Here is a 23,516-nt window from a genome sequence, read left to right as displayed (position 1 = left end):
TGTCTGAGTAAGAGAGAGATACTGACGTGAAAAAGACACAGTGATTGGTTGCCTCCCATATGCATCCCCTACTGGGGCTGGAGAACCTGCAACCACGGTACCTGCTTTGCCTGGGAATTGAACACTCAACCATTTGGTCTGAGGGACTGATGCCCTAGCCACTGAGCAAACCAGCCAGGGCTCGTGCATTATTCTTAAGTCAAAAGTGGTCAATACAATAGTGGTCAATAGCGTTTTTTTAAATTAAATTATTATTTGTGTACATATTTTAACATTGCCCTCCCCCCATACATACCCTCCCTCCCCAGAGTTTTGTGTCCACTGGTTGTACTTATATGCATGTATACAAGTCCTTCAGTTGATCTATTATCTCCCCCAGATCTCCCTACCCTCCCCACTGTAATTTGACAGTCTGCTTGTTGCTTTACTGTCTCTATATCTATCTTTTGGTTCATCAGTTTATAATGTTCTTTATTATCCATAAATGAGTGAGATCGTGTGGTATTTCTCTTTCATTGACTGGCTTATTTCACTCAGCATGATGTTCTCCAATAATAAGCATTTTCTTTAAAACAAAAACAAAACACACAGACACAAAGATATAAAAATACTTTTCTAAAAAGATGAAAATTTAAAAGACACATTTATTACTACTGACTATTCTTAGGACAAGAGATGCAATAATCTCTTTCAACTCATTTATTCATTCAACAATGGACACCTGTTATCACAGGAATTTAAAATGAATCAACAGCAACTCACCTCCAATGACTCCAATACAAAAGTAAAGCCCCTGAACACTGTTAGAGAACGAAGCTGCAATCAGGCCACTGCCTGACAAGCATCCACCAACAATCACGACTGGACGACTGCCATACTTATTCACGAGGATACTGCTGATAGGACCTGCGAAAAGACCGAACATTTAGTGGCCAGAGGAGGAACTGCCCCCTACAGAAGGCATTAATGAACATACAACAAAAGGTGATGGTAAGAACACTGCTTTCTTTTATACCTGGATAGTCTGGATGGAATTTTACTAAAATATAAACGACTAGATCCTTAATCTTTCCCTTGTAAGGCAGAATAGGCTGAAAATATCCTGGTAATGGATGTTCACAGGCTTCTTGATGTATGTAGGATACCACCAACATATATTTTGTAAGTTTACTTTGTTTTAAATTTTGGACAGACACACAGATATGATGATGTGATTTCAGAGCATTATTTACATATTATAAATGTGGTTTATTTCTTTTTAAAAAAATATATATTTTATTGATTTTTTTACAGAGAGAAAGAGAGAGGGATAGAGAGTTAGAAACATCAATGAGAGAATCACCAATCAGCTGCCTCTTGCACATCCTCCACTGGGGATGTGCCTGCAACCAAGGTACATGCCATTGACCGGAATCAAACCTGGGACCTTTCAGTCCGCAGGCTGACGCTCTATCCACTGAGCCACACTGGTTTCAACCTATTTCTTTTTTTTAAAAAAGGGAGAGAGAGAGAGCTAGAAACGTAGATGAGAGAGAAACATCGACCAGCTTCGACTCGGCCTATTTAAATGTGCAAAGTTTAAAAAAAAAGGGTTGAAACTGACACCAGGTTAGAAGCCTAAGGCTCAGTTTTAACAGTTAAAATGTAGAATATTTATATTGGCTATTAAAGAGCTACACATTCAAATGATTATTTTCTACTCTCTCTAAAATTCAATGGAAAAATATCTTTAGATGAGGATTAAGAAAACAAAACAAAAATTTTCATTGACCTTCTAAGTCACTTCATGCAAATAGTAGGCCACAGCTGGTTTGGAAATAATTTTTACTTATAGCTTGTGTAAGAAGAATAAAATATCGCCACACTATTGATTCTGTGAAGTATAAGTTAATGCTGTAAAGTTTCCAGTATTTTATTTTTTTAAATATACTTTTATTGATTTCAGAGAGGAAGGGAGAGTGAGACACAGAAACATCAATGATGAGAGAGAATCATATATCAGCCGCCTCCTGCACACCCCCCACTAGGGAGGGAACCCGCAACCAAGGCATGTGCCCTTGACCAGAATTGAACCTGGGACCCTTCAGTCTGCAGGCTGACGCTCTATCTACTAAACCAAACCGGACAGTGCAGATTCCAGTATTTTAGATGGAAAATGTTAACATGACATCACTGTAAAACTGGAAACACGTAAATTTACCCTTTTCATTTTAGGAAAAAAAAAGGAATAACTCAAGGAAATAAAACAACACTAGGCAACTAAGATCTCCTCCCCTAAAAAACATATGGATGTATCTATGAACCCAAGCATTAAAAAAAGAAAGAAGAGCAAATTAAATCACTCACAGCTCAAAACATATTAGGGTGGGTGTGGCCCAAATGCACAAGTTAAAGGATTATGGCCCTTGTAAAAGTTATGGTAATTCGTAGGGGACATACTACTTAGGAGCCAATCCAAACAAAATCACCCATTTAGTAAAAATTCTGCCACAGACTCATGATAGGCAATTTGTCTTTTGAGTTATTTCTGGAAGGATGGCCCCAATTAGCTATAATTAGAAAAAGAGAGGGGTACAGTTCATAGGCCTATTATAACAAAATTCAGGGAAATGTGCTAGTTATCTCCGGATGAGGACAAAGAAGGAACTGTTTTCCCAAAAGAAAGTGTCATGTGCAATTTGTAGAACTGACATCACTTACTTTTGATGCAAAATGTAAGAGGCTTTCAAGCTCTTTGACAGCTCGGAATTACAACAGCAGACCTCTGGTCTGTAGTCAGCAATTGGAGCACCTCTGGAGAATATTTATACCAACTTTTCAAGCCATCATAACCAAAACCTGATTAGAAATCCTGGCGGATGGAGTCCAAGGTTCCTTTTCATTTCTTTAAACTTATATTTTTAAAAAATGGCTCAGTGGTTGAGCATTGACCTATGAACTAGGAGGTCACAGTTCAGTTCCTGGACTGGACACAGGCCCGGGCTGTGGGCTTGATCTCCAGTGTGGGTTGGGCAGGAGGCAGCAGATCAATGATTCTCTCATCATTACTGTTTCTCTCTCTTCCTCTCCCTTCCTCTCTGAAATCAATAAAAACATTTTTTAAATACTACAATTTAGCATTTACATTCTTTTAAAAAGTACCTTAATAGAAAAAACAGGCTTATGTTCAAAATTTAAAAGATTCAAAAGATATACAGCAGGTATTAAATAATTTACTTTATGAATTCCAAAAAAAGAAAAAAAGATATACAGCAGAAAAAAAAATGTATTCACGCACCCATTCCCAGTCACTCAATTTATCTTTCTCTAAGGCAATCAGGTTACCTGTCTTCTCTGTGCAATGAAATTAGGCACTTAATCCAATTATGACTCAACTTCTGTTTCCTCAGTTTATGTTATTGTCTCAACCGGATTATAAACAGGATCACAACCCCTAACCCAGTGTGCTAATAGGTAATACTCAGCTAAGTATATATACTACTAGAGGCCTGACGCACGAAGGTCCGTGCAGGATGGGCCTTCCTTCCCTGGCTGCTGGCACAGCCTTTGCTCTGGCCTAGAGCTGCCTTTCTGCCTTCCCACGCTGCCCAGAGGCCCGGAGCAGTTGGGATGGTGCAAAATGCCCATGTCGTTGCCATGGCGACAATACAAGCATCCTGCCCCGGCCACTGGGTGCCTGTATATGTAAATTAACCATCATATTTGTTGGGTTGATTTGCATACTCACTTCTGATTGGCTGGTGGGCATCATGAAGGTACAGTTTATCTGTATCTTTCTCTTATTAATGTAGATAGTAATACCAAGCATAATGCTTAATAAAAATGGGTTGCAACTGACACCAGGTTAGAAGCCTAAGGCTCAGGTTTAACAGTTAAAATGTAGAATATTTATATTGGCTATTAAAGAGCTACACATTCAAATGATAAAGAGAGAACCAAGATAGTGGAATAGGCAAATGATGATACTTGCAGCCTCCCACAACCACATCAAAAAATACAACTGAAATACAGAACGACCATCATTCAGAGTCACCTGAAATCTGGTTGTATAGAAATCCTATACCAAAACAAGTAAAGAAGGTCTGGGGTGGGCAGGAACTGTGAGGAGAGGGGAATGAGGGAAGAGAAGGGGGACATCTGTAATCATATATAATAAAAGGCTAATATGCAAATTGACCAAACAACAGAATGACCAGTGCTATGATGTGCACTGACCTCCAGGGGGCAGATGGTCAGTGCAGGAGCTGCCCCCTGGTGGTCAGTGTGCTACCACAGAGGGAGACCTCTCAGCCAGAAGCCAGGCTCACGGCTGGTGAGCACAGCGGTGCGGGCTCTCTCACCTCCACAACAGTGCTCAGGATGTTTACCTGCGGGGAGCAGGCCTAAGCCCCCAGGGGGGTAAACCCCGAGGGCTCCCCGACTGCAAGAGGGAACAGGCTGGGCTGAGGATCCCACCCCCCGTGCACAAATTTCATGCAGCAGGCCTCTAGTACTTTCAATAATAAAGATTAAAAAAAAAAAAAAAAAAAAAAAGAGCTACATATGAAAATAATTTGAGGTACTAAACAGCCACCAAAAATAAGATTATCAAAAATGAAAGTTTGCCTAGCCGAAACCGGTTTGGCTCAATGGATAGAGCGTCGGCTTGGGGACTGAAGGGTCCCGGATTCAATTCCGGTCAAGGGCATATACCTTGCTTGCGGGCATATCCCCAGTAGGGGGTGTGCAAGAGGCAGCTGATCGATGACTCTCTCTCATCGATGTTTCTAACTCTATCTCTCTCCCTTCCTCTCTACAAAATCAATAAAATATATTTAAAAAAAAAAAAATGAAAGCTTGCCTAAATAAGCAACTTGAGACACCGTCAATCCCAGTAAATAAGTACAGTTGGCTTTAGAATCTCTGCTTACTAAGTAACTATATATTTTCAGTACTATGGTAGGTTTTGACTTTTACATGTTAAATTGTGATTTGGTGTTCCAAAGTGAAACAAACAATATTTTAAATGTTATTAAGTAAGCACTAACTTACTCTTCACATTTCCTTCACATGTCAAAGACATGATACAACTTAAGCTTAAGGTGCGGCTGAAATGCTTTTAGGACTGTATTATCACAAGGAACCAGAGCATTTCTTTAATTCTAACACCGTGAAAAGTGTTTTTTCAGAGACTTTGAATTAGCTATTCAAGTTAACTCGATTTATTTTAATTCTCCTGACATTAATTTTAAAAAATCTTTGTTTACATTTTAAGAGTCTGCCGGAGAACAACAAGAAAAATCAGTTGTGCATGTGTCATTTTTCTGAGAGCTTTTTAAAGCTCAATGATACTGAGTAGGAGCAAATCACAATTTCTCTTTTGTTTCATACTATGGAACTAACAGAGCAAAAGTTGTCATTACTAATAGGAATGAAAATGTGACTCTAAACATAAAACTTTAAGTAATAACATTTTAAAACACGTCACTGAATGAGACATAAAAAAGTGACCTAATATAGAACTTCTGGCTGCTTTATGAATATTAAAACTGCAGGCCGTTGTGGGTACTTACCCGCACCATACATGACAGCCAGCATGATGGAGGATATCCATGACACTTCACTGCTGGTGGCATGGAATATTTCTTCAATTTCTTTGAAGAACACAGTAATAGACTTGGCAAATGCGTACGAGAAGCCGATGGAAATGAAAGCTCCAAATACCACTGCCCACCCCCAGCCTCCATCTGGGGGGGTGTATCCCACTGGACCTCCAACTGCTGGTGGCATTTTAAGGGTAGATGAATTTCGAAAGGCCGTTCAAATCGAGTATCTGAAGGATATAAAATTAAAACAGTATGTCAGCTATGTCAGCAATATAGCACTTCCGCCCACACCGCCAACAACACACACTTCCACTCTTTACACCACGCTTTCAAAGAACGGAACTGCTTTCCAGTGTTACTTGTCTATGACATTATCTTCTCAGGATCTATCACAAAAAGTCCAGGGCCATGGCATTACAGGCCTGTGTGAGTTTATGCTTGGCAGGGCAATGTCTGGAAAACCTGTTCTTCCAAAGATGTAATATGTTTGATCTTGCTGGCAAAGATTTCCCATAGGCAGTCCTGCCAAATATAAACTGACCATCTAAAGTAGGGGTGTCGAACTCAATCAGAGAAGGGGCCAAAATCTAAAATCCAGCCTAAATCGCGGGCTGAATGGTTTACTGAACAGTCATAAACTGACAATGTCATAAACTGACAGCGGAGTGCAGTGATGACAGCGCGGTGCGGGCCACATTGCAAGGCCTGGCGGGCTGGATTTGGCCCGCGGGCCTTGTGTTTGACATATGTGATCTAAAGCTTCAAAACACATCAAGAATCAATTAACCGTAAGTGAAGCCAAGCCAATCCAACATAGATTACATACTCAAAAACTACAGATATTGGATATGGATATTTAAATGGCTAAAAACAGTTGATTTGAAACAGAACTTCCAGAAATGAAAAGTATACTCAATGCAATTAATAATAGGTTAACCAGCATACTGAACACAGCAGGAGACAGTAAACCTGCAGGATAGGGTTGAAAAAGTCAGAATTAAATGGAGAGCTTTCTTCTGAAGCTATGAGAGAAAGGGTTAGAAACATGGAATTTAGAATAGGAGTATCGAGCATACATCTAATGGGACTTTAGAAAAAGCTAAGAGTGGGAAAGAGGCAACTTTCAAGGGTTAGTAGCTAAGAATATAGACTTAATGAATAATACGAACCTACATGAGGAAACCCAACAAGATAGAGAAAAATCTTTAAAAAAACTATTGAGAAAATACAGATTACATAGATAATCAGTGACAAAACAGAATTCTCATCAATTTTGAAAATTTAAGCCACTGTGTCTTTAAATATTGGTTTTCCCTGTTCTCTCTTTCCTTTCTTTTGAGACTCTAACTGGATGTGGGCAGGGCCTTCCCATGGTATCTACTCTTTTTCTTCTGTGTTTTCCATCCTTTTGTTTCTCTGTACTAAGAATTTGAGGCCTAGAGTATTATCTTTCCCCAGATATATTTCTAGGATCAAAATGTTTTAGGTTGCAGTTCATTTGAGGACTGCTTTGCCTCCAGTCCGTCCTTCATCCTACAGCACAGCCCTTTAGCATCCCACCCAAAGGACAGGATTTTCATACCTTAGCTCTCACTCTCGATGGGCCCTTGACTCTAAACATTTTTTCTGTTGGGCCCATGAAGCTTTCCAAAGCACTACTCAGGCACTGGAAACTGATCCTCTTTCTATAACCTGAAAGCTTTTGACTCCATAATCATATCACTATTGCCACAAGTATTGTAGAAAGCTGGTAAGATAAGTTGCCAAAATCAGATAATCATCAATACCAGGAAGCCACCAATCAGAGGCTGTCAACATCTGCTGTTTTTGCCGCCTATGACAGCACCATAAAAATGGATCCTACATATCCTGCTTGTCAAATCTCAAAGCCAGTATCTAGACTTGGAGATATCTGTTCTGATTCTGCCTTGCAAATGTCACAAAAATGCACTTGATTAGCAGAATTCAAATCAAATCCAGAAACATAGTTGCAAGGGAACCTGGGAATTGTAGTTTTTAGCTTTAAAGCCAGGACGGTATAGCAAAGAACGCCAAGAAAAAAGATGTAATGGATGCCAAACACTATTTCCACAGACACATGTAGTATGATACCACTTAATAAATTTTAATCATGCTATGAGAGAATAATTTTTTACAGACATACATAGGTAATAACAGTCATGATTGCTTTGCTTAATGATGGGTATACATTCTGAGAAATGCAACCTTAGGTGATATTGTTGTATAAACATCATAAAATGCACCAACACAAACATACATGGTACAGCCTACTACACTCCTAGGCTATATTGTATAGACTATTGCCTCTAGGCTATAAACCTATATAGCAAGTTACTGTACTCAATACGGTAGGCAACTGTAATACAATGGTATTTGTGTATCAAAGCATATCTAAATAGAAAAGGTATAGTAAAAATGTTATGGATGGGCACTTATCATACATGAAACTTGCAGAACTAGAAGTTGCTCTTGGGTGAGTCAGTGAGTGAAAGGTGAGTAGATGCAAAGGCCCAGGAATTCCACAGGCTGTGGTTGAGATGGCAAACCACTCTAACCCTACATGACTGTAGACTTTATAAACACTGTCCACTTAGGTCACACTAAGTTTATTAAAAATTTCTTTTCTCAATAAATTAACCTTAGCTTACTGTAATTTTTACTTTATAGGTTTTCAAATTTTTTATTATTTTGTAACACTTCGTTTAAATCAAACACCTTATGCAGATATACAAAAATATTTTCTTTATATCCTCATTCTATAAGATTTTTTCCTATTTTTAAAATTAAATTTTTTTTGCTTTTTAAACTTAAAAAAAAAAGAAAAAAAAAAAAGACAAATACACATTAGCCTAGATCAGTGGTCGGCAAACCGTGGCTCATGAACCACATGCAGCACTTTGGCCCCTTGAGTGTTCTAAAGCCACTTCTTCAAAATAGACTCGCCCGGGCCAAAAACCGACTTCTGTGCATGGGCCATGAAGTTCCAATCGCACTATATGTGCACGCCCGCTCTTGGTATTTTGTGGAAGAGCCACACTCAAAGAGCCGCATGTGGCTCATGAGCCACGGTTTGCCGACCGCTGGTCTAGATCTACGCAGGCCAGGATCATAAATATCATTTACTGTCTTCCTCTTCCACTTCGTGTCTCACTGGAAGGTCTCTCATGCATGTAATTGTCATCTCTTATGATAATGCTTTCTTTTGAAATATCTCCTGGAAGACCTGCCTGAGGCTCTTCTTAAGCAGGTGTCACTCTTCAGAAGTATGTCCATGGTGGTTTGCTTGTTTCTATTTTTAATCACAGATTTGCCTGTAAGCAGAAAATGTACCATGAACATTCCTCTGTATTAACGAAAGCCTTTCAGTGTGGTTTGTCTTCAAACTTTTAAAAGAGCTTGCTGAGGTCTGCAAAGGTTTCTGCAAAACCCTTCACTGTGAATTTTCTTAAGTATTTTCTTCTTTTTCTTCTGCAGCTTTCTTTTCTCTTGCTTCTTCTTTGGCTATACAGTCATGTCCCAGTTCTAATAATGCCCCAATCAATTCTCAGAACCACCGCTGGTCATCCTCAGTCACACCAGGGTGAAAGGTGTTTGTCATCTCAACCACAGCCTTGTGGAATTTTTACAATCTCTTCATCCTTGGCAATTCCTTTTAAGTTATGAATGAACCTCTTGAGTGTTTTCTTACATATGCCATTCATACATTCCTTGGTGACATCACCCCCCCAACCCCCCCCCCCCCTCAAAGCAATGTTCTTGATGCAGTTATAGATGTAATCTTTCCAGCACTGCTGTCTTCCTCAGTTGCAGGAATAGCTTGAGCAAGTAGGTAATCGACTTTGAACACTGCTGTAACTACTTGGTCCACTGGCTGGATCAAAGGGGTGGTGCTCAGAGGAAGAAATACCACTTGACGTTGGGATGAAGATTACCAATAGGAGGAGGATGCCTGGGAGCATTCTCAACAATAAGCAAAACCTTGAAAAGTATTTTATTCTCTAAACAGTACTTCTTCATCTTCCTGGTATTGCAATTCCAAAGGGCATCTTGGAAGAGAAGCTGAGTCTCCCATGATTGCTTACTGCTCCCGTAGTGTGCTGGCAGTGTGCACTTACTGATACGCTTGAAGGCCCTGGGTTCTCAGTGTGCCAGATGACAAAGGGTTTCAATGTGAACCTGAAATACTGCCCCCAAGCAAGGCTGCTACCCTTAAACGCATTTGAACCTGGCAGTGACTTGGGTTCCTTAAGGATGAAAGCCCATCCGTTTCCAGAATAAGGTTTCAGCCATATTGAATATTTGTTCTGGCAAGTACTTTCCCTCCACAATCAGCTTATCTCAAGTTTCCAAAAATTCCTCGGCTACTTTCACATCAGCAGTCACTTTCACATTATGGAAATCTAAGGGATAACGATTCTTGAATTGTTTAAACCACCAGAGCTAGCAGTAAATTGAACACTGTAGTCCAGCCTTTTTTCCAACATCACAAACAAAACTTTTGCTTTGGCCATAACTGTCATGGTACTGAGAGGGACACATTTCTGTGTCTGGTCTTCAATCCAGGTTATCTGAAGTTTCTCATAAAGGTCCTCGAATTTTCTCTTAGTCTCATTGCCTTTGATGAAACAGATCCTTCAACTGTTTCTATCACTTTGTTGTCTTCAAGATTGTAGCTGTGCTGAAATGGGACATGCCTGATTGGTGAGCAAAAACCATCACTGATTTCCCACCTTCTAGTCCTAAATTACTTGGCTTCTTACTGGCAACATTAACAGTGGATTCCATACACTTAGGGGCCACGATGGACAAAATAACATGAGATTAAATAACACAAGATAAAATGATCCAATTAAGAAATGCAGCAAGCCGAAACTGGTTTGGCTCAGTGGATAAAGCGTCAGCCTGTGGACTGAAAGGTTCCAGGTTCGATTCCGGTCAAGGGCATGTACCTGGGTTGCGGACACTTCCCCAGTAGGAGGTGTGCAAGAGGCAGCTGGTCGATGATTCTCTCTCATTGATGTTTCTAACTCTCTATCTCTCTCTCTTCCTCTCTGTAAAAAATCAATTAAAAAAATATTAAAAAAGAAAAAAAAAAGAAAAAAGAAATGCTGCTGCAGGCTAAACATGCATACTGGTTTACAACAAATTTTATTTTTATTTAAGTAGAAAGAGAATGCTCAAAAATAACATTAAGAAGTACTATAGTATAGTTACAGTTGACCCTTGAACTGAACAGGTCCACTTATAAACAGACCCATGTAGTTCAAACCCAAGTTGTTCAAGAATCAACTGCGCAGTTGAGAATCTGTATGTTCAGGGCTAACCGTAGTTATACGTAGATTTTTCGACTATGTGGGAGATTGATGGCTCTAATGTGTTGTTCAAGAGTAAACCGTACATAAACCAGTAACACAGCTGTTTATTATCAAGTACTAACTTTATGTGGTATACTTTTTACGACTGGCAGAGCAGATTTGTTAACACCAGTTCACAAAACATATGCGCCATGTGCTACTACCTTATGATGACTATATTACTAGGTAATAGGAATTGTTCAGCTCTATTATAATCTTACTAAAGGCCCAGTGCACGAGGGAGGGGGGTCCCTCAGCCTGGCCTGTGCCCTCTTGCAGTCTGGGACCCCGCGGGGGATGTCTGACTGCTACCTTAGGCCCACTCCCTGCAGTCAGGAGAGGCTCCTGCCACCACTGCTGTGCTCACCAGCTGTGAGCCCAACTTCTGGCTGAGTGGTGCTCCCCCGAGCACACTGACCACCAGAGAGCAGCTCCTGCATTGAATGTCTACCCCTGGTGGTCAGTGCGTGTCATAGTGACCGGTCATTTCACCATTCAGTTGATTTGAATGTTAGTGTTTTATATAGGATGGGACCACTGTCATATCTGTAGTCTGTTGTTGACTGAAAATGTCTTTATGCGGCACATGACCATATCCTATCTAATAAAGGGGTAATATGCAAATTGACTATCACTCCAACACACAAGATGGCCGCTCCCATGTGGACACAAGATGGCCACCACAAGATGGCCGGCAGGGAAGGGCGACCAGGCCTGCAGAGGAGGGACATTGGAAGGGACCAGGCCTAAAAGGGAGAGCAGTTAGGAGGGGACCCAGGCCTGCAGAGGAGGGCAGTTGAGGGGGACCAGACCAGCAGGGGGTGACCAGGCCTGCAGGAGAGAGCAGTGTGGGTGACCAGGGCCTGCAGGGGAGGACAGTTAGGGGCAATCAGGCCAGCAGGAGAGCAGTTCGGCATCAATCAGGCTGGCAGAGGAGTGGTTAGGGGGTGGTCAGGCTGGTAGGCAGAAGTGGTTAGGGGCAATCAGGCAGGCAGGCAGGTAGGCAGGCGAGTGCTTTGGAGCCAGCAGTCCTGGATTGTGAGAGGGATGTCCCAAATTGGAGAGGGTGCAGGCTGGGCTGAGGAATAACCCATACCCCCCTGGGGCACGAATTTCGTGCAACGAGCCTCTAAAACAAACACAAGATGGCTAATGAAAAGCTGAGCAGAGAATATAGAAGAAGTTTATTTACTCTTAGAAGAAGTTTAATCAGTATGAGTAGACATTTCCAAGTAATTGCTAACCTCACTAGACATGCAGATCAACTGTCAAAAAAGTACTGTTTGCATAGTCAGAACTGCTGGCTTGTCCTCATTTCAGGCACTTGGCCCATCGGAATGTCCTGAAGCTTGTTTCGTATGTGACAACAATGTCACAACCCAAATTATACTTTTCCTTGGAACTGTAGTCTTGATGAGTAAGCTTTACTCCTAGTATGTATATCAGCATGATACACATCAATACCAAGAGTTCATAATTTACCTTAGGCTTTCACTATTGGTATTGTACATTACAGGTTCGAATAAATTAATAATGATATAGATCCACCTGTATAGTATCATAAGGAGTGGTTTAGAGAGAAAGGAAGGGAGAGGGAGAAAGAGAATCATCAATGTAAGAGTAGAACATGGATTGGCTGCCTCTTGCAGGATGGAGCATGCAACCCAAGCTTGTGGCCTGACCAGAACTGAACCAATGACCTTTTGGTGCACAGGTGAACACCCAACCAATTTACCCATACTAGCCAGGGCTGGCCAGTACATTTTTAAACCAAACAAAATTTATTTCTGTCAAAGCCACACCTCATTTTCATTGAAATAAATGTGTTGATAAACATTCCTGCGATAACGGTCTCACTTCTATTTCTAATGCATTAAAGAGATTCCTGTCAGAGCACAGGCCCAGGCTGCAGGCTTGCTCCCCAGTGGGGGCCATGCAGGAAACAGCTGATCCATAATTCTCTCCTATCATTGACATTTTTCTCTCTCACAAATCAATAAAAATGTATATATAATAGCCGAAACCGGTTTGGCTCAGTGGTAGAGCGTCGGTCTGCAGACTAAAAGATCCCAGGTTCAATTCCGGTCAGGGGCATGTATGTTGGTTGCGGCACATCCCCGGTAGGGGGTGTGCAAGAGGCAGCTAGTCAATGTTTCTCTCTCATTGACGTTTCTAGCTTTCTCTCTCCCTTCCTCACTGTAAAAAATCAATAAAATATATTTATAAAAAATGTATATATAATAAAAAGAGAGAGAGAGAAAAGGATAAGCAGAAGACCTTGGCCATTTATTTTTAGGAGAGATGATTTTTAGGTATGGGTACATCTGAATCTGAAAATCTGGATAATAATTCCCTTACAAATATAACCCAGTTTAAAGATTAAAGATCTCTGTCCTTGGATTCAGGTAGGATAAAAATATTTATATGTAGAAACTTCCTAAAATTTCTCTTATAATAAAAAAGCCAACATCTCAGTTCTGCTGAGGGAGGCAGACTGGAATCTAAAATTATATCAAATAGAACTATTCCAGGCATCAATTTTATGAGTTTTCCCGTCATTTAAGTATGAATAAAGAGAAAAGCTCTTGAAAATTTTCAATCAAAGAGCCACTAAAAAGATTAATTCACTTCAGAATGTTTACACATAGAGGGAGACACCCACACACAGACGGTAGAGCGATTTAACACGTCAAACTGACTCAATCAGCTAATACGTGCTGAACGTGAGTAAACCTTGAGCTTAGCTGCCAGCTATGATTTGTCCCAGTTAGTTAAAGCAGTAACAGTTTTTAGTCACTAAGACTTGCCTCATCAAGTTCCTATTACCTTCTTCCATAGTGTCAAAATTACATTTAAAATTTCAAGCAGCTTTAGAGATTCAGAAGCAAACAAGAAGAAATAAGAGCATCTGAATTTTGAAAAAGCAAAATACACACACACACACACACACACAAATACTTCAAAAAACCAGACATGGATTCAACACAATTCTGCCACCATCTGACAAATGGCGGTTCTTAATAACTTCAAAATTCTGAGGGTATGTAATAGGGGGGAAAAATGTATAACATCATTATCTAAACATTTTCTTTTAAAGTTGACCAAATCTCAACTATAAACAAAGGATTCATTTAAGAAGTAAGTATGACAGCAGGTCCCTTTGTACCGTATTCAAAGTCCAATGAGAAGAGGCAGTCCTCAAGTCCAGAGGCTAAGAGATTAAACTTTAAGATTATAACCCTCACAATGAGCACAGTAGCCTATTAGATTAGCTATGTATTTTATGGGGAGATTAAAACAACAACAACTGGATGACAAAGTTCATCAATTTGCCTCATGAAAGTACAACGGGAAACAATAAGCCTAACTTCCCTTGGCAATGATGGTGGCGATAAGACCCATCTGTAGAGAATCTTCTCATTTCTCTCTCTCTCTCATAACTCGGGAATTGTCCAAATAAACTAATCCGGAAAGTCAAAATTGTGCTCCATAGCCCCTGCCCCATGCTCTGCCCATTCAAGGACAAGGCCCCGTGAACATGAGGACAGATCTGGCGATGCTTCTACAAGCCAAGGAATGCCAAGATTGCCAGCATCGACCAGAGCTAGGAAAGAGGCCTGGGACAGATCTTTATCCAGCCGCGGAAGGAACAAACCCTGCTGAATTTTATCTCAGGACTTCTAGCCTCCAGAACTGTGATAATAAATATCAGTGGTTTAGGCAGTGGAGAGGGAGGAGAGGCAAAAAGTATCTAAAATCAATAATCTTAAAAGAATTTGTTACTAAGTATATACCAGTTTTTGGTTTGAAATTCACTTGAAACATTTACATCCAGAAAGACCCATTTACTGAAGCTATTTCTGCTAAAGTAGCAAGTCTACTGAGCTTTATAACTGGCAGCTTCATGGCTCAGAGAACCACCTCCCCAAGGTAGATTCCTAGATTCAAGGTCTAAGGAATCTTTCTTTCTTTCATTTTGAAACTGATTAGAGTGAAGAAAATTTTTTTTTTAAACCAACCAACTAACCAAACAAACCAGAAAACACCAGTGAAAGAAGAAATAGAATTATTGTAGCTGACTAGCCAATCAGCAGTTATGCAATATATAGTTTGACCAAACTGTATATAAACAACCTAAAAATATGTAAACCTGGCTCTATAAACTTCCAACTGTTTGTATCTCCCTTATCATTCTGATCAAATCCAACACACATAATAAGAATTTAAATATGCTGTATTATCCCTGAACTTAACAGTTTGCTTACCAGAATGCTTAAAACAAGATTTTGGGTCTATCTTTCAGACTATATGAAAATTGATTCTGGATCTTATTTTTATTTGGCTGATATTTATAATTCTTAAAGACATTTTAGTTATTAATAATTTCCAGATTTTAATATTATTTACATGGGCAGACCATCCTACCAGTAAATGATAAAGTATATTTCTCTTTAAGACAACAGATCTCAAAGTTTTTGGTCTATAGTTACCTTAAGCAGATAGGTAGTTGGGAAAGGATGTATTTTAATAGTTTTTTCAGATAATTATGGATATTCTTCTTTGATACTGCACTAAAACTTGGTAATTGTTCCTTAATGATTAGTTACAAGGACTCCAGTCCCAAAGTCTTCAGGTCCTGGAGTGGTCCATAACCAAATTTTGAAAATGGCTATTGTGCCCAGCCAGTGTGGCTCAGTGGTTGAGTATCGACCTATGAACCAGGAGGTCACGGTTCATTTCCCGGTCAGGGCACATGCCTGGGTTTCAAGCTATAACCCCACTGGGGGTTGTGCAGGAGGCAGCTGATCGATGATTCTCTCTCATCACTGATGTTTCTCCCTCTCTTCCCCTTACTCTCTGAAATCAATTAAAAAAAACCCATTATTTTAAATGCCTGTTGTTTGAAACCATTAACTTTATGTGATCACAAAAGTGACTAAAAAGTGATTAGGATGTATTAATTACCAAAAAGGCTAATGAATATGAATATGGGAAAGGGTGGTAAGAGATGGTACAGAATAGACTAAGTCTTAAGTCTATTTAAACTACATATACATGTATTTAATAGTTTGATAAAAATTGTAATGATATGTATAACTGCTATTATAGAACAAAATAACTAATATTTCCTTTCCTTTAAGAGTTCCCTGGTCCTCCTCACATTTTCTTTCTTTTTTATAAAATATATTTTATTGATTTTTTTTACAGAAAGGAAGAGAGAGGGATAGAGAGCTAGAAACATCGATGAGTGAGAAACATCAATCAGCTGCCTCTTGCACACCCCCTGCTGGGGATGTGCCCACAACTAAGGTACATGCCTTGACCGAAATCGAACCCAGGACCCTTTAGTCAGCAGGCCGACACAGATAGGAGACAATGGGGTGAGATGGAAAGTTGGATCAATAGACACTATCAGTTAGTGGAAAGCCTGAAAGTATTTTAAGAAGCCACTCTGGTCTTAAATCTAATCGAAAGCAGTTCATGGGGTTGTAAGTGGGGTTGGAGTCAGCATGCTCAGGTTTTGCATTTTCAGAACATCACTCTTTATACAAGGCGGAGAATGGGCTGGAGGGAGGCTGCAGGAGTGCTGTAGGCCCATAGCGATAGGTAAGGTGGACGGCGGTGGAAGAATGAAAACAGACAGGAAGAGTGGAAACAGACAGGATTCAGTGGTGCACTGGAAGTGAGAGACTGGGGAAACCAGCAGTTAATCTCCCAGCCCTGGCTGGGTAGCTCAGTTGGTTAGAGCATGGTTCAGGTACTATGTCAAGATCGCATGTTCAATACCCCGTCAGGGCACAAACAAGAATCAGCCAATGAATGCATAAATAAGTGAAACAAGCAAATTGATTTTTTTCCCTTCCTTGATCTCAAATCAATAAAAATTAGAAATCTCTCAGGTTTCTAGCTTGAACAAACAGGAGTTTATGAGTTTACTAGGTAGTATTTGTCTCCATTTAACCACAGGGACATTAAGAAGTTGTGTGACTAGCCGAGAGCTGCTCGGCTTCTAAGGCTTGGAAATAAAACTCAAACCCATTCCTGTCCTGTTTTTGTTGATGTTATTGATAGTGATGGTTTTTCTTATTTTTTCCTTCCAAACAATTTATAATGGCAAATTTAAAGCACAACAGAGAGCCGCTACCTGTTTCATCCATACTCCTACCTACTCAACCCTCCCTCAATGCCTTCTGGATTATTGTATAGCAAATCCTATTTCATCTACAAATATTTCAGTATCTCTCTAAAAGATATGACAATTTAAAAATCATAACAACCATAATACCATTATCCCACCTTTAAAAATTATCATCACCAAATAAACAGGTGATGTTCAAGTTTTCCTAGCTTGTTTTTAAATAATTGGTTTGTTTTTATTTGGGCTACAAACAAAGTCACACATTATATCTGGTTAGTATATCTTTTAATCTATTAGTAAAGGCTCCTCTTTTCTGTATTTTCCTCATAATTTGTTGAAGGAACCAGATTATTTTTCCTGCAGTTTCCCTCATTCTGGATTTTGTTGAATGTGTCCTTCTGGTATACTTTTAACACGTCCTAGTTTAGCATGTCCTCCTACCCCCTGTAGCTACATTGAAGGCTTTGAGCATGCTTAGATCAGTTCAGCTTTGATTTCTTGAGAGAAGCGACCGTGTGGGGAGAGGGCAAAGATAATTCATAGGTGGTGGTATGTATATTCTATCACACGGTGTAGGATATGATGTTTGTATTAACATCATTATGTTGTATAATGTCCTAGTTCCGTTGTTTTATTAGTGGTTTGCAAATAGCAATAATTTAACTGTGCCTATAATTTTTTTAAAGTATATTTTATTGATTTTTTTTTACAGAGAAGCAGGGAGAGGAATAGAGAGTTAGAAACATCGATGAGAGAAACATCAGCTACTTCCTGCACAACCCCCACTGGGGATACACCCACAACCAAGGTACATGCCTTGACCGAATTGAACCCGGGATCCTTTAGTCAGCAGGCCGACACTCTATCCAAACACTGTTAGGGCATAATTTTAACATTTCTTCTTAACTGGTTAACTAGAATGACTTAGTAAAGAGGAAGGGCAAGTTAAAGTTTGTGTGCTTTAATACAAATGATTGAGACTTATTTTGGGGGGAAAATCTCTAGCTGTAATCAGATTACAGATTTTAAATTCCTTGAAGATAGGGATTGGCTCCTCTTTTAAATGATCTTTTCCAATTATCTCAGACATTTCAAACTTCTATGTTGCTTTTGAAGGTCATTTTCTCTGCCTGTTCTCCACTTCCCTTTGTAACCCAAACCTAGTCTTTCCTTCTGTCTACCATTCTTCCGAGCACCTGGCCTAAAACCTCTAGGTCATGTTAGTACTTCTCCAGTGGGGTCCCTGCTCTACCAATGCAATTAACCCTTTGTTATCTCTTGTGTCCATTCCTGCCCCCTTTTTCATTCTTATTACCGTTACCGGGTTTAGGTTGCTGCCACGATTGGTGCAGGGGCCTCTTACCTGCTATCACTGACATTCCCCTTTTCCAATCTGTACTGTAATATGCTGCCAGTTCTGACTGTCATTTCTTTATATAAACAAACACAAAAAACCTCAGGGCTTTCTAGTGCTTACCACATATAGTATTTGTCTGGATTGATTTAAGTCTGCTATAATTATGGCTTCAAGTTACTTTTGTAAGTTGTATACCTTTATTTTTCCTTTTATTTGCCCTGGCAAATGAATATTTTATCCCATGCTCTTTCCCTGCAATTTCCCCCCTCTTCCTTTTTGATGGTAGGATTCATTTTATAATGGATCTGTATGGCAGAAGACTAGCATAGGCCACAAGTTTGAGGCCTGATATTATGCATGAAAAAAGATTTCTGTGGAAAGTAACTTTGTAGGATAATCTGATCATAAATTCCTAACTGGGCAGGTTATGATCATGCCCCAAGTATATCACATTTAGTAAAAGCTTTTATCTTTGCCTTAAGCAAACCCTGTCCATTGCTTTGTGCTCAAACTCATAAAAATTCTCAACAGGTTTGGACATTTCTTACTTGACAGTATCATGCAGAGCAGTGATCAAAAGAGCAATAATGATCTTATGGAAATGGTGTTTCTCTTTGGGGGCCACAGTATACACCATAACAGCAGGAGTTCACATCCACTGATGTGATGCCACTGATCATTTATGCAGAAGTAGGAAACAGCTCTGCTGGTAGCCATTACCCTATTGCTAACCACAACAGCTCATAATTTTGTTGAATCTGACTTGATTACTATGACTTAGCCTTTATATAAAGAAGAAACTCCTCAAAATACACAGGCATTATAAGTTATATATTTGATCACTGATTGATCCTCTATTGTGGGTAGAATTCAAGGAGTCTGTGAACTGGGTTGGGGTAAAAAATTACATTAAAAGATCTTTCAGTTAGCCTCTAAGTAAAGTTTAGAATTAATTTCAACTGTGAATGTAGGCAACAAACCATAGCAGCATTAGCATTATCTGTGACTTTGTCACCTACAGAAAACACATTTTTATATCCTGATACAGTGGCTACAGTGATCTTGAAATTGTTTAATATTACTACTTCAAAATTATTGTAGACCTATTACAAGATCGTATCTGTTATTTTAAAAAGCACTTAATATCCAATTAAAATCATTAGACAATTCTACCTTTGTGTTTTACTTTATGCATTTAAAAACATTATTCTGACAGGGACCCCATAGATTTGAACAAACTGCAAAGGAATCGTGGCAAAGAGCCACCGAAGGATGCCTGCTCCTAACTCTTGTACTGATGTGCGAGTGAAGTTAACGAGAACCTGATGCAACACACACGAAACGATGTCACAGCCTTATGTAATCATGATGTCACAGGTTATGTAAATCTTTGGCCATTGACCTTTGTGTACTAAATCATAGATTCTGATCTCACAGATGAGAGGGAACAAAATGCAAAGGAAATATAAAAATTTTCACAAGTTCAGGCAGAATGATTTTCCTTTGCATTAAGGAACTACATGTTTATATAACTTAAACAAAAACAATGGGCACCTTCACTGACTTGGGGATCTCCTGGCCCTCTTTTGGGTACATCAGCAAAAGTGCTTGAAATTGCTTCAAATCTTGTTTTCAACAGCTTGCTACATTGGATGCAGGCCTTTGGTTTGCTCAACTAGGGGGACCCCAAAGAGGTCGGTGTACCTCAGGTTTGAAATACTTGCTCTGTAGATTAGAAATACACATCCCTATTCTCAGTCTACCATGGCTGTGTGTAATGTTTGTATTTACTCTGTCACCTAGAAAACTACTTAATGAGAAGAGGGAAGAGGAGTGGTTTAATTACTGTAGTTTCCAAGAAAATAAAGCACTCATTTGAAAACTCTTTCTAATAAAGGAACCGATAATTATCTCAATGACAACATAGTCTTAATATTTATATGTATTGTCAGCAACAAAAAAGACTAAGTTTAACTGTGGTGTATTTTGAGGTAACAATGCTGACTTCTTTTTGATACATCTTTAGGGTCTAAAAAAAAAAAATCCTTAAAAATAAAAAGTTGTCAATGATGGATAATGCTTCCATACTAGATCAGTGATTTTCAATCCTTTTCATCTCATGCCACACATAAACTGATCACTAAAATTCTGTGGCACACCAAAAAAAAATATATATATATTTTTGCTGACCTGACAAAAAATAGGTCTAATTTTGATTCGTTCACACTAGATGGTTATTGTTGTGTTGGCTGTTCTTTTTTTATTTGACAATCAGGGAAAAGAGGTCAGTGCCCCTGACTAAATATTCAGGTATTGCATGTTTTTTTAAAATTCTTGCAGCACACCAGTGTGCCTCTTGCGACACACTGGTTGAAAATTGCTGTACTAGACAAACAATACTCAATTTTAATACACTTTTGTGGTTTGTTACTAATCAAAGAAAACTTAGTTCTTTGTGATAATGAGGATCAAAGGTAGCATAATGATATTCAGATTCCTTCAAGGGATATTAATTAATAAACAATTACTATGTGTATAAGAATTTACTAGAAAGGGAAAGAAGACATATTTATTTCAAAATATGGTTTGAAAACTTTTAGAATGAGAATAAAGCTTTGAAAGGAAATTTTACATCCCAAGACTCTCATAGTGCCTGGTAGCTAATAGCAAATTGCAGTATACATAAAAATTCACAATTTTCTCACACTCTTCATCTGCAACAAAAACAGAATGGCCATGTAGGCATTTACAGGGACTTAAATCTTGCATAGGAATGCAAATTATGAAGTGGATTGAAAACAATGGAAAAGAAGGACATAAGCTGGGAAAAGTTATCAACCAAAAATATCAAATTTTAGTGTGAAATAATTTATATCCATATTTGTAATTTTAGAGAAAGCTCAAGGATGCACATCTGATTCAATGGGAGTCAAAATACATAATTCCCACCAAACCATTAACAAGATTTCAGAACTAAGATTACACATCACAAACTCTCCAACGTGTTTCCTAATCCTATCTATATAATAAAAGGCCAATATGCAAATCGACGAAACGGGGAACAACCAGCCATTATGACTTCGAACTGACCACCAGGGGGCAGACGCTCAATGCAGGAGCTGCCCCTGGTGGTCAGTGCCCCTCAGCCAGAGCCCTGAGCCCAGCCCAAGGCTGGTGAGCACTGCAGCAATCTCTCCCGCCTGTATTGCAGTGCTAAGGTATCCAACTGCAGGCGTAGGCCCGCCCCCCTAATTTAAGTCCCCCCCTCAGATAGCACCCCCCCACACACAGTGCACGAATTTCCTGCACCGGGCCTCTAGTCTGAAATATTAAGGGAACCTCACTGTTCATTAAGGTCTTTTCCAGAGCTTATATTATATGCGTTACAATTGAAACACTAATCTGTTGTTTCATCCTATAGTGTGGTGTGACCCCTCCACCACCCTTTTCCATCTGTTTAGGTATGTTATGGATAGCCTATCGTGTTAAGCTTACAGCGGAACCTTTAAAACTATTCAACTACTAAAATCTCACAAAATGCTCTCCAGACCAGAACTTTGCAAAAGTCACTGCAATCCGATGAAAGAAACGAAGGAACGGCATCTTTACTGTTAATTCCTGAAGCATGTTCAACTTCCAAGTAGCACCCACTACCTGTTTTAAGGGCCAGATGTCTGGAACTCTTTACCTATGTGTGGCCATCCGAAGGCACACTTGTACCCCAGGGGGTGAGAGTTGCATTTACAGGTGCCACTTCATGCCTCACTAAAAAGCTGACGACACACAGCCCGGGGCGGTGGGCTGACAGGGACACTGCGAACGCCCAGTTGCTGCTCCCAGCCCTGCCAAGCTCGCACACGACGCCGGGTGCACCCTATCAGCACAGCCCAGCAGTTCACAGCGCTCCCACGTTCGTTTTATCGGGGCACTGGCTCTCTACACATTTTACTTATTTTTTTGAAACCAGACCATTGGAAGAAGAAGAAGAAAAAAATCTTCAAAACTGGTTGTGATCAAGGAGCCTGTAAACATGCTTTCGCTGGTATCAGCAGACGCTGGAAACTCGGCTGCAGCGGGAAGGCGTCTGCGAGGATGAATTCATTTACAAACTAGTTTCAGCAGCCGCTGGCCGCGACAAAAGAAATGAGACGTTCGCAGGCAGCACGTGGGGAGGAAAGGATGCGCTTGGGACCAAAAAAAAAAAAAAAAAAAAGCGTGCCTCCGTCCTCCTCCTCCAGGTTCGCGGCCCCCGCGCCGCCCCGCAGCCACAGGTTGGATGACAAAGAGCCCGGTCGGCAGAGTCCCCGAACCCCGCCGGCACGCCCGGCCGCGGGGTCACCCGGCGGGACGCGGCCCGGCGGCCGCGGGGCTGGGACGGGCACTCCCGCCCGCGTTCTCTCCCGGGGCCGAGGGGTCCGCAGGCACCACGTGAACCAGCCCCTCATCGTCCCCTTTGAAAACATGTTCTCCTCAGACCAAAGGCATCTCTCACGGCGCCTCCCGAAGGCGCGCGGGGCAGCCACTTGCCCAAGGTCACCGGCACCGCGACCCGGCTTCCCGGCCAGGCCGGTGCCGGCACCTGACCGCGGAGCCGCAGCCCGGCCGGGAGGCGCCGTCCCCGAGCGCCTCAAGGTCTCCGGCCCCAATCGCTCCGGGGCCACGCGGCCGCCCGCCGCCGCCGCCGCGATGCCCGGCCGGCCGCCTCCCGCCTCCCGCCGCCGCCGGGGACCCAGTCTCCGCTCCCCCGGGGCTGCCTGCGACCCCAGAGGCGGCGGCCGGGGCACCCCGGGGTCCGCGCCCCGCGCCCGGCCATGGCCCCACTAACCGTTATGTGCGGCTCCGGCGGCGGCGGCGGCGGCGAGCGTGTGCGTGACGCGGCGGCGAGGCCGGAGTCCCGCGAGGCCCTGGGCCCGGTCGCGTCCTTCGCCCGCCCGCCCGCCGGCCCGCCCGCTCCCTCGTTGGCTCCCTCGGGCACCCACGCGGCCCGGCCGGTCACGTCGCCGCACGCCAGCACTTCTGTGGGCTCGGCCGGCGGGCGGGGCGGCTTTATAACCTGCGGC

General features: G+C 41.1%; 1 protein-coding gene across 1 annotated transcript in view; it reads right to left on the bottom strand.

Annotated features, from left to right (window-relative positions):
* Window positions 1-23,477, bottom strand: part of SLC16A1 (solute carrier family 16 member 1) — a 29,116-nt gene extending 5,639 nt beyond the window's left edge. Inside the window, exons 1-3 of the mRNA XM_084866243.1 lie at window positions 23,282-23,477; window positions 5,553-5,812; window positions 763-906 (exon numbers count right to left, since the gene is read on the bottom strand). Of these exons, the coding sequence (XP_084722369.1) occupies window positions 763-906; window positions 5,553-5,769 (361 nt within the window). The 5' untranslated portion in view covers window positions 5,770-5,812; window positions 23,282-23,477. The remainder of the gene's footprint in view (window positions 1-762; window positions 907-5,552; window positions 5,813-23,281) is intronic.
* Window positions 23,478-23,516: the final 39 nt, after the last annotated feature.

The sequence above is a fragment of the Pipistrellus hanaki genome (genome assembly GCF_964339955.1).
Source record: "Pipistrellus hanaki genome assembly, chromosome: 18".
In the NCBI taxonomy this organism is placed as follows: domain Eukaryota; kingdom Metazoa; phylum Chordata; class Mammalia; order Chiroptera; family Vespertilionidae; genus Pipistrellus; species Pipistrellus hanaki.
This window is presented reverse-complemented; position numbering and strand designations above follow the sequence as displayed.